The sequence below is a fragment of the Metopolophium dirhodum genome, chromosome 3 (assembly GCF_019925205.1).
Source record: "Metopolophium dirhodum isolate CAU chromosome 3, ASM1992520v1, whole genome shotgun sequence".
NCBI classification, from domain to species: Eukaryota; Metazoa; Arthropoda; class Insecta; order Hemiptera; family Aphididae; genus Metopolophium; species Metopolophium dirhodum.
The window spans coordinates 40,088,088-40,107,073 of NC_083562.1; the positions used below are offsets into that span (position 1 = coordinate 40,088,088).

Here is an 18,986-nt window from a genome sequence, read left to right on the forward strand (position 1 = left end):
AAAAACCAATCTACAATAATGATAAGACAACAATTGGACAGTATTATTAATTAATGGGAAAACCAAGTTAAACTATGTATTATTTATTTATTTACGTTTGATTTCCGTCTTCTACACACCGATGTAGTAATATTGCATACACAAAACGCCGTCTTATACAATTTTTAATATTTATTAATCTTTATGAATTTATATTATAATATCAGTTTTAAGCTACATACCGTAAATTATTAATTATGATGTGAAACATATTGTTAACTACAATAAGTTATAAGTTATAACTTTTATCAGAGTCAAGAGTTAACTAACATTATAACCCATAATTAAATATCAAATTTCAATCATTGAAAAATAATGTATTCATCAAAAGAAATAAAGCCATGTACAACTATCATTTAAAGAATGACAATCAGCAATGGATTTATATGAACCGATAAAGAATGCCAATCTGATTGATGAATTTCAAACATGTATGGTTTAATTTTATAGAAAGATTGACAATCACGGTTGTCAGTGTATGCCTGGCTTAAAAGAAATTGTTGATATAAATAACTTAATATATATGGTAGAATGCTATAAAAATATATTTCTTGAGATTTTAGACAAAAAATTTCTAAAACAATAAATTGCGTTACTCGAGCCAATCATATGAATCTTAATGTATAATTCAATGATAATAATAATTATTGTAAATTTAATATATTATACAGTAATTTTCTTAATGATATTCCTTGTTCAATGTCACTCATAATTTGGCAAATTTGATAAATGATAATTTTTTAATTTCTTACGATGTCAAAAATATTTCTACCAGAGACTTTTTTTATTGATTTTGGAGAAATATAATTTGTGATATTTCCGGCTTTATTGACATAACCCTCATGCTATCACATAAACCCTGTTTTGTACGACACAACAATTTGATGACGTAATGTAGAAGAAGGGTTGTTAAATATATATACAACATTTAACCGACATTGAGAAGTGATTCATCATCGAGGGTTATTCATTCTATAATATATATTTTTTCATTCTAAGAGGATGAAAAATCAACTACTAGGATGCGAGCAATCGAATTGAAGATTCTTGAGTCAGATACCCCTTAATAATAAAATAAAAATAAAAAATGATTAATTTATTATATACGCGCAAAAGTACTAAACAAAAATTGAATGATAAGACCAACAAAAAAAAAAAAACTCAACTCCTTAAAAATGTTGCGGCGAACGAAAAAATCGCTTAGTATATTATTATGTATTATTTATTATATTCGTGTAAGGTAGTGGAAACGACGAAAGCGTGTGAAGTAGTTTCAAACTACCACGTTTTAATATATGGATACAATTTACCGAGACGGAATGTATTGATAGAACTGTTGTAATACACGAATGAGCACTGTAGTAAACCTCCAACAATGCGATACGAATTAATAACTCATAATACTTGAAATATACGTAACAACAATGTGTTTCGAAATTATAACTACACGTGTGTCTGCACAGCATTAAAACATTTCGTGGTACGTGATTCCAGGTGATGACAGCTGCCCAACAACAAGGCCTGGACACGACGATCGCCATGTCATCAGAAGAACACGAAGACCACGAGCCGTCTAGTTCGAGAGATTTGTAAGTTAGCCTCATGTCGAATAAAAAATTAAACCAGCGACGAGTTTCGCCGTTGTATTATATTATGATATATGTCTAAGTTCATATACGGTAATTACTCGAACACGATTTACGAGAAGCCGCCTTATAGTATCGTAAAAACAACAACAACAACAAAACAATAATAATAAAAGCAATAAATATACATGCGTCGCTGACGTCGTGCAGAGTTTTAAAAGGTCGTCCCTTCCCCCGCACACACGCATTCCACCAAAGCGCCCTCTGCAGACAAAACACAATTAAATAGCCTGACCTGACATATTCCGTTAACTTGTTAGCGTGTTTGCTCGTATAAAGAACGAAAAAACCAACGCATGGGCGTGCGGGTTAACAGACACGTTGACGGGGGGGGGGGGGGGGGGGAGTGTTGGCGTAAGTGTGAGGAGAGGGTCATACGATTCAAGTGAACGCGTGTACGTGCTCGAGTCTCACACATGTAAACTTCACAAATCGAATTCAATATATTATGATATGTTTTCGATAGTCGATAAAAATATGTCCCGTTGTTTAAATCACACACACAACCACACACACAGACACACACACATTAAATAATAAATATATGAATAAATAAGTGTTATTATAAAATACGTATATACCAAAGTCGTCACACACTTTATTTCACCCGTACACGCATAAAAGTAAATATACATTAATTGTACACTGCAGGAGCTTTGTGCACAACTGAAAATGGGCCAAGAAAACGATAAGACATCAAGTTCAATTTGTTTTTCTTACATTTTTATAGGTCCCTATACAGCGCCATTTCTAATCGTGTATAAATAATGTGAGTAAGGCAAACAAAATAAGACAGAGCGTCAAACTGCACCGTATAGACAAACGAATATAATACCATAATGTATAAACACGTAAATATACAAGCCCGGTCCCGACTTCAAGCCACGTTGACATAGTTATTCAAAGGAGTGGTGGTTTTACGGAAAGTATTTTTGTTTGTAATGCGACACATTTCTCCTCCCTCCCTCCCACCCGTTAAACACACATCAAAAAATAACAAAATATACTCATCATATTCATATCGAATAAAATATTTTCTTAATATTTTTTTCATCTGCAGTTAAGACCAACAAAATAGGAATTTAATAGCCAATATGGACTCATTTTTTTTCTATTACAATCCGTCGAACGTCGAAATGACGTTACCGATAATCTATAACTGAATAATGTATTCATAGGTACATAATACTATATTGATATTGTGGTAAAATGGACGTTTGCCTTGTCACGCAATTTTAAATTAGCTAGATGGTTACCGTCCTGGATATTGACATCTGTAATATTTCAATATGGCCTATGCCCTATCCAACGCGCCTGCCAACAGACAACCACAAATATAGAATATATTATGCACACAAATTTAACGGTACAACGCATATATAGTGATTCCTTATGACGTAAATTATAGGTATAGTATATTATGTTTATGTGTGTAGTATACGGTCAACACGATCTGTTAATGAGTTATTATAATAAATATAATTCTGAATTATGTAACAGCGGAGAAACGATAATAAATCTTAATGTCATATCGAGATTCGGTACCGTACGCGTTTTACATTCAGGCGATATATAACATAATATTATGACGTGCTGCCAATAGGTTGGTATATAAAAACAATTTATAGAATATAGGTAAAATATGGGTTATCTTGTGGAAAATTAAGACCGGATGTCGAAAGTACAATCTACGCTTGACATTATTTCTGATCGATTGCTTACGCAACCTATGAAGTATAAATATATATATATAATACAATATACATATATATATATACATATTTATCTAGAACATACTTCCTATCCTACATAAAGAGTTTTTCGACACAAAAAATACCGCTAAAAGTATAATATTTATATAAAATGCACATGATTTAGACGTAAACCCAAGCCACTGAAGTCCACACTGAAGAATTTTAAAATAACTATGAATAAAACGTAAATTCAAAATATCCGAATTGTACGTGATATTAAACACAATATAATATTGTATTGTGCGTCCCCAGAAATGATAATCCATTTTAAATATATTTTTATCGTACATATTATACAACTGTTGTCTGTTACAATTCATGTATACAGTTTATGTATAATACATGTACAATGTACCTACCTACATAAAATTCGTTTTTAAGACTTATACAACACATATTTAAATATTTTCCATTTTTTAAAAAGGTATAAATTAATGTAAAATACTTAATACGTATTCTATTAGTATTACTTATTCTACATTTTTACTTATTTTTCGAATTTTTTCTAATTATTGATTGTTAAACTGCGTGCTCAAATGCCTCTAAAATATTTGTATCCGTGTTTAATTTCCAAACAATATACATACTCATTATAATATGTAGGTCGCAAAGCACATACAAAGCAATATAAGGTGCTACAAAATAACACGTGCTTGACATCATCGGCTATATAAGTATATTATTGAAATTGTTGACAATTCTATAAACACCATATTGTTATGATTTATGACCTACCAATATAACCGTAACACAATTTTGGATTAGGTACACCAACCACACCGATTTTGATGTTGGCAACTGTCTGTCTTGACATATGAAATTATGTCATTACTCATTATATATATAATCGAACTTTTTGCCCGTGATTGACCCGGCGCTAGTTTAATAGCTTTACATGATTTTCCGGCCACGTGTCACCATGAAAGGGTTCAAACGCAAATTAATTATTAACATGAGTGGGTGGAAGGGCACATAACCCATTCGTTTAAATGAGGTGACGAACGACTATGTCGGTTCAATACTAATAGTAAATATGACTGGCAGAGAAGAGGGAGAAAGAACTGTGTATAAAACTAGAAATGGCTAAATGTCAGTCTCAGTGGCAACTACATATAGCCGTAGCGTGAATTTTTTTCTGTATGGTGGCAATATATATTAGTTTTACTTGTTGTTGTTGTTGTTATTATCATTATTAGTATTGTTGTTGTGGCACCAGTGTTGGTGGTAGCTGTGGTGGAAGATGGTTTAACCCTTGTTTATAAATCCAATAAATCGATATTTTACGTTTGTTAAAGCGTAATATTTGGGAGTCAGTCTAAATTGGTCCCAGACGAACGGAAAGGAACAATGTTAGGTTGTAATGCCGAGCGTTCTTCTGTTTCATTTGTGATGGAAGCCTATACGTTATACTATATTACATTTTGATAGTATTTCGATATTTCACATTTTCAGATACTTGGTAGACAACAGTAAGATCGGAATTATCCGTCGGATTTAAATAATAAGTGTAAAACTGAGCAAAAAAACATTTCATTCTTCCGTTTTATTTTCATTTTTTTTTCTATACGCAACAATTTTAACGAGCCCTATATATTATAACTTGTAAATGTACATCCATGAGAAAATCTATTCAACCTCGTTCAGTGACTTCAAAAAAATATGCCCAGGGTTCACAAATAAATTGCAAGAATTTATTATTAACTCTATGTGGAAAAATACAAATTTCTCGAAAAGCTTCAGGCCATATTTGCTGCGATTTTGTATTAAAAAAAAAAAAGTTGAATTGCCCATAACTAAAAAAAATAAATAGTTAGACCCACCCTTTAAAGGGGTTTTTTTCATAGCTATCGTGTATGCTATCATGACGTCAGCCGGTCACTTCATCCCAGGACACATCGTATATATTATATACATTTACCTATATTCACATATTATATTATTCACTTCCTTAATTTCGATTTTCTGGAATTAATTGAATTCCTGATTCAGAGATTGGCGGTTTTTAATTAAGTATTCTGTATTTTAGGGGTACAGTGTTTCGATTTGATCAATTTAATTCATATTATCTTATTTTCGTAGGTATTACGTTGGATTGTGCTCGAGCTCCATAATCCTTCTGTATTTTTGTTAAACTATACATTCGTACCATGAGACAATTTAATTTAAGCATCTACTGTTATAATCAACTCATTTCTGAGTTCTAACTTCTAACGTAAACGTTTAACGGTTAGGATAAAAATTACTACGAATTTTGAAGTCACGTAACATTTAATTTCTTATTAAGTTATTCAAATTTCTCAGACGTCATAATTATAAGCTTATAAGTTTAAAGTAGCCGGTTGAACTTCAACAAACGTACATTTTGATAAAAAAAATACTTTGATGTTCGTAACAATTTACATACACGCACAAATCTTATGTTAATTTTATTTATATTTGACGTTAAAAGTTCTTTAGAAAGAATTTGTAAAGAACTATCTATGTTAATACTGAATACGCGACTATGAGGCACTGTTGTCCCGAATACGTAAACCATTTATAGATTTTCGTACGGATTGAAGAAAATGTACTGTTGAAAATTAAAAAGGTGGATAAGTGGATGTCGCTCTGCTGTACAGTAGGTTACAAGTGGGTCACTGTAATGGATGGTGTTAAATTTGAATTCAATGATATAATATCATTGTATAAGAAAAACGATTCTGAGCGAAAACGGTCAGTCAGCCTATGATTTTACCAAGTATATTTGATGATATTATTGTGAATAAAGTAATTTATATATAACCTATTTACTCGGAGCCTTGTTTTAAATTTTCAATCTTTAGCCATAAAAGTTAAACATTTTATACATTTTTAACCACAAAATAATTAATAAATTATAAATTTGATAAATGTTGTCAAAATTTGAACTTTAAATGCTTATAAAAAAAAATTGTGCCTATGTATTTTTAATATTTTTCAACTGCTATTAGAACGATATATCAGGAGCCTTATATTAAATTTTCACGCTTTTTTACCCAACAAATAAAAATTTATTGATATTTATAGAAAAAAAACTAAAAAAATTGAAAACTGACAATGTCCGTAAACAGCTCAAAAAGAGTCAAAATATTTTCAACATTTTATGGTGTATAGAAAATGCTAATATAAACATTCAGTGAAATTTTCAAGTATCTACAGTCATTCGTTTTTTAATTACAATAAAATAAGAAAATTGTTACATGAGAAATCGAGTAAATATCAAATGTTGTAAAAATATAAATTTCAGACGCTCATAAAAATTTAATTTAAGTTTCTTCTAGACATTTTTTTTTTGATAAAGGTAGACAAACTTATGAGTAATCTTATATTACATTTTCAAATCTTAGATTTGAAAAGAAAAATTTTTATGAATTCTCATCAAAATAATTTGCTATTTTTCGTGATTTTTCCGTATTTTGTCAAAATTTGAACTTTAAATGCTTATAATTAAAAACTGTGACTAAGGATTTTTAATTTTTTTCATCTGCCTTTGAAACAATAACCTAGGAGCCTTCTATTAAATTTTCAAGCTTTTTTACTCAACAGATAAAATTTTATTGATATTTATAGAAAAAAAAACTAAGAAAATTGAAAACTGACAATGGCCGTAAACAGCTCAAAAAGAGTCAAAATATTTTGTAAATTTTATGGTGTATAGAAAATGCAAATATAAACAACCAGTGAAAATTTCATGCATCTACGGTCATTTGTTTTAGAGTTACACCAATAACCAAAATCGATTTTGTTAAAAATCGATTTTGCGTAAAAATTCCCGTTTTTCCTTAATTTTTCTTTTGTTTTTCACATCGCTTTTGAAAACTACTGGGAAATTAAAATTTTGACCTCCCCAATGCACCAACGATATTCACTTTCCCATCGAACAAGATACTGAAGTCGAAAATCGAAGCATTATTTCGACTACTTATCGTGTACACAGACACAAAAATAAAAAAATAAAAAAAAAAATAAAAAAAAAAAACACACATCATTGTAAAATCAATACATTCATCGTTTCACTCAGAATCTAAAATAAAATAAATTACACGTTAAATTGTATTTTCAAAATAGACTAATTTTCATTCGTTATTAAAGTTTTCTTACTTGGTACTTTTATTTATTTTTGTTCGGCATAATAACAAAAACAACATTGATTATATGATTTAAAGAATAATCGTGACCGTAACAAATTATTAGAAAATAACAGATTCTGGTGAGCCATCGTTCCGAGCACCAAAGCTGTTATTATCGCTGCCGTCGAAAATATTACAACATTCCATTTTTTATCGTCGTTTAACAAATATTATCACTCAATCATACCACACGCAACCATAGATCCCGTTGATTTGTGACTGTTTGACACAAAACAATATTTCGCCGCCACGTCATGATACTTTTCTTAAACGCAGACGCTGGTTCGCTTGAGACATACAAACACATACAATTTGAATATTTTATGCATGTTGTCCTTGTTTGGGATGAAAAACGCGTGTGATGTAATATCATAGGTGTGAATAGTATAAATATTTGGAAATCACTTTTAAAGTTCTTCTCAGACACGTTCTCACTTAAATCACTTCAAGCGTGCTTTCTTGTTGACGTTCCTCTTATTATAATTTGGTAACAATTTGTATATTTTCGACCCATGCCAAAAGTTTTTATCCTATGAGTTTCTTGATCGAGTTTTGTATCACTTCCTGTAAATTCTAGATCTAATCAACCATCACATAATAATAATTATATATGTATTAATGTTTTGGTTCTAATAACTTCGAAATCTACATAATCGAAGGCGACTGTCAACTTTGCAATGAAAATACGTGTTGTTCAAATCCAATAATCTCCGATGTTGTTACGTTACATTCAAATTGAAAAACCAATTAAATAGGCACAGTAAAAAAAAAAATAATATAAATAAACACCACCCATATGATACAACTTCAAGTGGTCCATTGTTAGTTATTTTTAATTTCTATTCTTATAACTTTTACGTTAATTATGAATTTTTTTACATAATATGAACTTTTTTAACTTACAAATTATTGCTATTTTTAATTGAATAATAGTTTTTCTTTAAAAAAGGTTTACAATGTTTAGGTTAACTAGACAAACGTTTCAATTATCCAGGCATTTAATGTAATTAACATTAAAAAAAAATATAGTTTCATTCATATTTCTCGGTCATAATATGATTGTCAGAAACCCACGCAGCGACGGTCGGTCCGTTTTTAATAAAACTTTCAAAATGTCTTTTACCCTAGAGAAGAAGAGTTCACAAACAGTTAATGGAGCTGAAACCTCGTGGGGTTTCATCGCTATCCAATTAGACTTGACATATTACGGTCCATAAATTTGAACGGAGGAAGCGAACTAGATTCAACAATATCCTTGGCCATAAAATGATTTATTATTTTATTTAGTTTGACGATTTTTGACATTTTCTTTTGTTTACAAAATAGTAACACACCCCAATAATTTTAGTACTCAATTTAAAATTGTTAGCACACGACACGCACAATTTAAAATAATTTACTATAACTCGCCAATTAATAGAAAACGTGTAGTATATATCTTAAGTCATAACTCAGTCGTTGTGTTTAAAATTCTTTAATTTTAATAAACCTATAAACTTTGAACATTTATTATTATCAAATACTAATCTTTTCACATCCCATCTAATCCCATTCTCAAGTAAAATCATATTTGTATAGTTTTAGTCAAAGATAAATATAGGTAGGTACACACCAATTGAGAAGCTATACCAAAACTTTACCAGCATTGCATTTTAGGGTATTATATTACTATACTTGGTCTTAAACTATAATAAGAAAAATTGTTATTGTTATAGTAGAATAATTTGAGAAATACATTTAATGGATTATTATACAATAAATGTAGGTACCATTGTTAATACTCTTTAACCAGAGTATTAACTGAGTTATTATTTCAAATTTCACATTAACTCAATGCCAATAAACCTATTAATGAAATTAATCGAACACTTATTTTATGTTGAAATATTTTACAGAAAAAATCAACAAGTTCTGAAAACGAACTATAAAGTAAAATGGCATACAAGAGTAGGTATCAAGAATATTACAGGACGATGTTTGAAATTTTGATTTTACTATTAGTAATATGGTGTGTCGAACTACCTTTGTACGAAATAACAGTATACGACCAGGGGTCGTGGGTAGGGCAAAGTTACTGGGATTCTGTTCCGCCTTCCAACAAATTAAAAAAAATCAAAAAATGCACCCAAAAGTGGCACCATCTCCATATTTTATACAGACGACAAGAAGTCGCTCTAACCAGAGTAAGAATTGGACATACTTCTCTGATTCATTCTTTTTTAATTAGAAAAGATTCACCACCCATATGCAACCAATGCCAAGAAGACCTAACCATTAAACACATCATCCTAGACTAGAACCTCCAAAACATCAGAAATACTTTACAAATACCCAACAACTTAGAAGAAGCACTCCATGAAGACAACACCATAAAAATATTAAACTTCCTTACACAAATTAACATTGTACACAATCTATGATCAATATGTATTCTGCATTCATAATTTAAGACTTTTGTAACTTTTTAAATGTAATTATTAATGTAACTCACACAATGTAAAATGTATACATGGCTAATAACCCCAGACGTTGAAGCCTCTTTTTCTTTCAATAAAAAAAAAAAAGTATATTATATTATATAGTATATAATAATGAATAGTTATTATTGTTATTGCCTTATCAGGTTATTCCACATACCTACCGCAGAAGGTAGTACGACAAGAACACAGGTCTAAATAAATAAATCTAGTTGGTACTTTGGGGGATCAAGAGTAAAATTTTTCCAGTAGTTTTCAAAAGCGCCGTGAAAAACAAAAGAAAAATTCAGGAAAAACGGCAATTTTTACGCAAAATCAATTTTTTGCTACATTGATTTTGGTTTTTGGTGTAACTCTAAAACAAATGACCGCAGATACATGAAATTTTTGCTAAATATTTATATTAGCATTTTCTATAGACCATGCCTTTTTTTAAATATTTTGCATTATTTGGAGTTGTTTAGGGACATTTTCAGTTTCCAATTTTTTAAGTTTTTTATTCTATAAATACCAATAAAATGTTGTTTATTGGGTACAAATTTTGAAAATTTAATAGACGGCTCTTAATATATTGTTTTAAAGACAGATGAAAAATATTAAATATCCTTAGCCACAATTTTTTTTATAAGCATTTAAAGCTCAAATATCGACAAAATACGTAAAAATGACGAACATTTTCAAATTATTTTGAGTTAGAAATTCATAAAAAATTTTACTTTTAAATCTAAGATTTTAAAACGTAATACAAGATTCCTTATAAATTTGTCTACCTTTATCAAATAAAAAAATGTCTACAAGAAACTCAAATTAAATTTTTATGAGCGTTTGAAATTCATATTTTTACAACATTTGATATTCACTCAATTTCTCATATAACGATTTTCTTATTTTGTTGTAATTAAAAAACGAATCAATGTAGATACTTGAAAATTTGACTGAATGTTTATATTAGCCATTTCTATACACTATACAATTTAAAAAATAATTTGATTCTTTTTGAGCTTATTACGGACCATTTCAAATTTAATTTTTTTAGTTTTTTGTTCTATAAATATCAATAACATTTTATTTGTTGGGTAAAAAGGCGTGAAAATGTAATGCAAGGCTGATATATTGTTAGAATATCAGTTGAAAAATATGAAAAATACATAGGCACAGTTTTTTTTATAAGCATTTAAAGTTCGAATTTCGACAAAATGTATCAAATTTAAAATTTAATAATTATTTTGTAGTTAAAAATATATAAAATGTTCAAATTTTATAGCTAAGGACTGAAAATTTAAAACAAGGTTCCACGTAAACTTTTTTTTTATTTATAGATAATAGATCTATTACGAACAACGTCACACAAAAATCGGACGGTTTGGATTGTTATTTTTAACAAAATTTACATAAAAAGTAAACGTGCAAGCCAGATATTATGTGAATCGTAGTAAAAATAAAACCAAGTAGGAACATTCTACCTTTGGGAAGTCACTGCTCGTCCAAATATCTGTCCATTTGAAGTTTCCACTACAAAGTATGAATGTGACATAACTGGATGAGTAAGTCGGACAAGACAGAAGGAAGACGAGTTTCCGAAGATTGGGATAGGATTGTACACGTGTTATGTCCACCGATGCCGATGGCGACGCTTTTTTCGAGACCATTACGTACACATTATAATATATTTACCGATTATAATTATCATAATATCACTACTGTTTGCGGGATGCTTGGACAGAAATAGTAAGATGGTGTGATAGTGCAGGTGGCGGGGGAGGGTCAATCTTAATAATAATTCCGTTCGGTGGCGGTGGATGGAAACCATAGACGATGACGAAATCGGCTGCGAGACCTATCTCCTGAAACCCCTGGACACTATACACAATATGCATTATATATATATATAATATATTGGATGTGGCTGGCGAGCAGGAACGGAATTCCGGGAAATAAATTCTATTCACGAGGGCTATTACTTACAGTACCGCGGTGGAGATTTTCCCATTAAATGTGAGGTGTCGCCGTGCCGGTCCATTCAATAAATCCCTTATCCTCCCCACTACGAACCCTATCATCACATTTTGCCCTTCGACGTCCGGTAATCGGTCATTTTCAATCAACATCGCGGCTGATGTGGTTTTACATGCACTGCATGATTCTTTTAAGTTTTGTTTCATCCGCGACCAACGCGTACTACTCGTATTATTCTATTTAACGGGAATTTGACACATAATATAATATCATGTAACCTTCTATTCAAATTTCGTATATTAGCTATGAAAAGAAAAACTTTTATAAATTACTAACTGAAAAATAGTTTACAAAATTTGAAAAAATTATCATGGCTATAAATATTTCAAAAAGATTCAAAATAGTTTGAAAATTTTACTATGTATGGAAAATGCTAATATAAATATTTGGTGAACATTTCATGAGTATACGGTTATTCATTGGAAATACAACAAAATATAAAAATCAATCAACAATTTACCACCGAATATCAAATATCATAAAAATTATAAGTTCAGAAGCTCATAAAAAATTAATGTTCCGTTAAGTACACTTTTTTTGTCATAAGTATAAAAATGTATTTGAAATCTTCCATTAAAATTTTTAATTTTAGGAATACCTATTTTTCAGTTAGAAATTCATAAAATTTAAAAAAACGTCTTATAATATAAATAAAAGAATCAACGTCATTTGAAAATATTACCATATAATATAGAAAATTGTCATTTTAACATTTGTAAATATTTGAATATTTGAAAACATGTCTCCTCTGGAGAACAACAAAAAAAGTTAATATTTTCCCAATACTAAGTATTTTGCAAGGCTGGGCTAATGATTTTTTTTAACTCAGTTAAGTTAAGTTAATATGCACCAATAACAAAAAGTTAAAAGTTAAAAGTTAATTTAACTATAGGTTAACTCAGTTAAGTTAAATGTTAATTCACACTTTTTGTTAACTTTTTTATTAAGTTGAAAAAAGTTAATTTGTTTATACAACGCTAGCGTACTTATTTTTTTTCCAACCCAAAACTAAATTATAGGATATAGTGTTAATACTTCATACAGTATTTCCATATAAGTTAGATCCGAATGATTTAAATTTTTAACTTTAAACAATTTACGATACATATTTTTTGATATCAAAAACGAAATAAACTGAAATAGTGAAATATTATAAATTAACTTAACTTACTTCTTAAAATGAAAAATTAACTCGTTAATTTCATGTTAATTAAGAAAGAAATGTAGTAAGTTAACAGTTAAGTTAATGAAAAGCCAAAAGTAACTAGTTAAGTTAAAAAGTTAAAATTAAATTAACCTTTTAACTTAACTTTAACTTTTTAACTCGTTAATGCCCAGCCTTGGTATTGTGATAAAATAATTAAGTAAGTACTCTGTATACTGTATAGTATATACGACAGGTTACAGGTCTATACGGTTTTATTTAATAACTTTGTATAGCAACATTATAAACCCAAACTGGCTGAAATTATTAAATTTTTACAATGTTTAAACAATGTTGTTAACTCATATAATAAAACATGGTACTCTTTGTTGTGTTTGTACTTGATATCGTTTAGAAAAGATTAGTGTAGGTACCTTATTAGCAATAAACTATTAAAAACAATTTGGGCCAAGGGCTGCCAGTTTGTAAGTGGGTCGATAAAGTACGGAAAACTCGGTGGGTCAAATTTGTCCAATCTGGCCCGGTAAATAATGCATGAAAGAAAATTCCATTAATTTGAAAATAAACGTGGTACTCAGAAAACAAGCTTATAACAAAATAGTATTTTAATAAATAACTCTGGTCGTTTTCGTCTTTGCGCATCGGTTTGGAATAAAATCCAATTTGAATCTCATTTACACGATCCGCACGCAGGACCAATGAGAAGAATGCAAATATATTGTCACAAAAAAATAATAAATTCCAATAAATCCATAGAGTGGTTTTTCAATACCCAACTCTCATTCGAGAGTCTTGACAATCGCCGTACAATTAGCTGAACGACATGAATAACATTGATCGCAAGACGTCAAACCCGAACATAAGAGGATTATGTAACAAAATACAAAATTCAACTCTCCAGTCGCGAAGCAAACTTAATTCAATTGTTAAGCTACTTAATTGTTGTGTGGGCGAAGTATCGTCGTGTGCCGTTGCTTGAAATCAGATACTTATACAATTTTATTCGTTTTCAATTCTAACGGGATGTAGTATGTACATCATACTGTGTCTTCGATTACAATTATTTTGACATAAATCGACCATTTTCATTCCAGGAGTTTATCGGATACAGACGATGGTGTAACTATGGAGAGGGGGGAGGGTGAAAGGAGCAAATTACCCCAGCAGAAAATTTTGGGGGACAGAAAAAAATATAGCTTTTGCTTATGATTTGTGTTGATGATTTAATTAATTTTTAATTTTTATACCTTTTTCGGTATTGTTAAGTATTTAAAATGCATAACTACAAATTTTGTATTTTAAAAAATATTATTAGCATTAAATTAGAAATTGAAAAAATTATACGATACCTAGGCTCTAGGCAATAAGTATAACATATTATACAATAAGATATAATATTTTCGTTCGATTTTCATACATGTAAAAATGAATAAGTTCTAACTGCATTGAAGTTTGGTGATCGAAGCTGGTAGGCAAAGCGAGCGAATACTTTATTAGTACATACTATATTATTATTATGTACTATTCTTAACTCGTTAAAAAACGTAGAATCTTAAAATAAAAATTCGTCGAAGGCGCCGATGTACGGTGGTAAACCACAACGTTGTACGCATCCATAAAAACAAAAAATCGCAAACTTCGGAAGGATATAACTTCCAAAATAATGATATTTTTAGATTATTTTTTGAATGATCGTTTGCATTAACTCGTTGAAATACACGTTTAAAAACAAAACAAAATCAGAAAAACGTTGGAAATTAAAGCTAATTTGTTCCTTTATTTAAAATACAATTAATGTTTTATTTTTTTATGTATAGATATTAATAACTTTTATTTTTAACACTAGAAATCCACCTACCACCGGCCAAAAATAGGCGGAAGCTTAACTTATAGGTCGAGGCGCATAATTGTTAAATACGGCCCTCGATACATACCCAATGATCAAATACAACAACATTATGTAGACGATTAATAATGATACAACAAAAACCTTTTTTACATCATTGAATTATATTGTAATTTGTAATAATTATTCTGATTGATAGAAATCGTTATAAATGCCCAAACATTAAAGTAATTATTTTTTTTTAAAACCACAGTATTAAAATTTCAAATACGATATTCTTGCCGACTGCAGTTTGTAGCATCATTCAAAGAATTTAAATAAAAATGCTGTAGGTACATTTAAAATAATATTATAAATCAAACTATATTGTGTAAAATATAGTGTGATGCAACCTAAATTTCAAACTGCATCTCAGAGATTCTCAACGACATACTCCATTCATATATTATACAGTATCAAAATTTAAATTGTATTACATATTACAAAATAATTTTTGCCGATACCATAATATTCTAAAACATATTATACAAAATACAACACCCCGAAGAGAATAGTTTAGTGTTTTTTAACGCTATGAGATGGTTGTTTTTTTTTCAATTTAATTTTTCCGTGTATAATTTCAAGTTTATATAAATATAATGCGAACTTACAACATAATTAATGCACAATTCATACTGCCACATCAACAAAATAATTTATGTACTCATTTCACAGTCCGATTATAATCGTTGTTGATAAAAGATAATATATTTTATATAATATACATAATTTTTAATATATACATGAGAGTTCCTAGTCGTATATTTTTTCGACCCATATAATGACATATTGCCCGAGTTAAGCGTTACATAATAATATAAAGATCGGGAAATGTGTTTATTATAAATACTCTGCTGCTCGGTATTATAGTTTTAGCCATTTAACAATTTTTAATAAATGACTCAATTATAATATGTTGGTGTTTACGCGCATAGTTATGGACTGTAGCTTAACGATATTACAGTATACACCACCAAACAATATAACGTTATGTAATATTATCGAATAGGTAATAATAGGAATTATGATTTATGACAGAGATCGTATCAAATAAAAAATAAAATTTAAATTATAAATTCAAAACCAACGTTGAGAGAGGAAGTGCAAGCATATTATTACAATACCTCAGATTTCACGCTAATCGTACGCATTAATACGTAGATACTGTCTGTATCGTTGAACCGTGGTTTTATACTTTTTGCATTGTTTACTATAAATTATAATATACATTCAGTGGTTATAGATCAGTGGTTACAGCTTTACAAGTCCCAAGTTACTCATTATACTACCATTATGTATTGTGTATGACCTATAGTAATAACAAGTAAAGACAACATGTTCTTAAATTATGTAACAAATTTTTCTCGTCTGGTCATATTGTCATGGGTCAGCGTAACATTCTTAAAGTACTTCTTACGTTTAGTAACATTATATGAACTATATTAGATGATGTGGTACAATATATATACGTAATAATATATACTCTCCACTGCACTTACTTTAAATGCTTAAGTGCCTATATCTACTTTAATAATTAACTATAGTTAAATAGTATAGGTATACGATATAAAAATTATATAGTTATTGACATTTTCAGTTCAATATTTGTTTAAGTCCGCTTACAACGAAAACCAAAAAAAAGTTGGGTAAGTGGATGTCACTCTGCTGTACAGTAGGTTACAAGTGGGTCACTGTAAATTTGAATTCAATGATATAATATCATTGTATAACAAAAACGATTCTGAGCGAAAACGGTCAGTCAGCCTATGATATAACCAAGTATATTTGATGATATTATTGTGAATAAAGTAATTTATATATAACTTATTTACGTAGAGGCTCGTTTAAAATTTTCAATCCTTAGCTATAAAAGTTGAACAATTTATAAATTTTGTACTACAAAATAATTATTAAATTTGATAAATTTTGTCAAAATTTGAACTTTAAATGCTTATAAAAAAAATTGTGCCTATTTATTTTTAATATTTTTTCAACTCCTATTGTAACAATATATCAAGAGCCTTGCATTAAATTTTCAACTTTTTTACCCAACAAATAAAATTTTATTGATATTTATAGAAAAAAAACTAAAAAAAATGAAAACTGACAATGTCCGTAAACATCTCAAAAAGAGTCAAATTATTTTTAAAATTGTATCGTGTATAGAAAATGCTAATATAAACATTCAGTGAAATTTTCAAATATCTACACTCATTTGTTTTTTAATTACAACAAAATAAGGAAATCGTTACATGAGAAATCGAGTGAATATCAAATGTTGTAAAAATATGAATTTCAAACGCTCATAAAAATTTAATTTGACGTTCTTGAAGACATTTTTTTTTTTATAAGGACAAACTTATGGATAGGTTATGTATTACATTTTCAGATCTTAGATTTAAAAAAAAAAATTTTATGAATTCTCAACTCAAAATAATTTGCTAATTTTCGTGATTTTTTCATATTTTGTCAATTTTTGAACTTTAAAAAAAAGCCTATAAAAAAAACTGTGACTAAGGATTTTTTTAATATTTTCCAAATGTCATTGTAACATTGTAGTAGAAGCCTTGTATTACATTTTCAAGTATTTTTACTCAACAAATAAAGTTTTATTGACATTCATGGAAAAAAAAGACTAATAAAAATGTTCCTAAACAGTTTAAAACAAATCAAAATATTTTGAAAATGTTATCGTCTATAAAAAATGCAAATATAAACAACCAGTGAAAATTTCATGTACATACGTTCATTTGTTTTAAAGTTACACCAAAAACCAAAATCGATGTTGTGGAAAACCGATTTTGCGTAAAAATTCCCGTTTTTCCTTAATTTTTATGTTTTTTTTCCCGGCGCTTTTGAAAACTATTGGGAATTTTAAAATTTTACCTCCTGAATGCACCAACTAGATTCATTTTCCGATCGAACAAGATATTGTTGAAGAAAATCGAAGCAGTTTTACTGCCCCTAACCGTGATGACAGACAAAAAAATAAAAAAAAACACACATCATTGTAAAATCAATACATTCATCGTTTCACTCAGAATCTAAAAACATAGGTACCTATTTTAAATTTAAATGAGATATTCGCAAACGACCCTGCAGGTTACGCGATACTAATGACGAAATCGCTCGTTAATATTACGAATTTACAAAATTATACGCCTCGTCGAAATCGTTGGGGATAAAAGGTACAGCCAATATTCGTATAAGCGATTAATATTTTGCACACCGTAATAGACATCATATTACACGTTTGCCTATTAAACATATCCATATACCAGCTGTCCAGCTATCCATATTACCATGTTATTATTAATATTATAATTGTTGCCGTTGTAGGTAGAGATTTTGGACGTATATACATCGTGTTGACTAAAAACGGTTATATAAGGTCTAATTAATGACATAATATTGCACCACTACAATATTGTCTAGAGACCATAAAGATATCTAGGATCTTTCAATCCTTAGCTATAAAAATTGAACATTTTATAATTTTTAAACCACAAAATAATTTGATCATTTTCGAGATATTGATCAATTTCAACATTAGAACTCTCAATACTTATAAAAAAAATCGTGATTATCGCCTACGTATCTTTATTATTTCTCAACTGTTATTAAAACTACTTATACTTATAACATCCCAAAATACAAACTATAGATTCACTTTCCTACCATAAAAGATGCTAAAGTAGAAAATTGAAGCATTTTTACAGTCCCAAAACGTCATGTGTGAAAAACACAAATCGTTGTAAAATCAAAAAGTATATTCATCGCTCCGCTCCGAATCTAAAATAATATTATGTGCATTGTGTACCTGCGATGTAAATTACAAAATATGCTAAATTAAAAA

The 18,986-nt window shown here is 29.1% G+C and overlaps 2 protein-coding genes across 3 annotated transcripts in view; one reads left to right on the top strand and one right to left on the bottom strand.

Annotated features, from left to right (window-relative positions):
* Positions 1–18,986, bottom strand: part of LOC132941764 (14 kDa phosphohistidine phosphatase) — a 174,262-nt gene that overhangs the window by 129,571 nt on the left and 25,705 nt on the right. The gene's annotated exons all lie outside the window — the stretch shown is intronic.
* LOC132941114 (arrestin homolog) overlaps positions 1–18,986 on the top strand; it is a 108,242-nt gene that overhangs the window by 65,507 nt on the left and 23,749 nt on the right. Inside the window, exon 2 of the mRNA XM_061009016.1 lies at positions 1,534–1,628. Within this exon, the coding sequence (XP_060864999.1) occupies positions 1,537–1,628 (92 nt within the window). The 5' untranslated portion in view covers positions 1,534–1,536. The remainder of the gene's footprint in view (positions 1–1,533; positions 1,629–18,986) is intronic.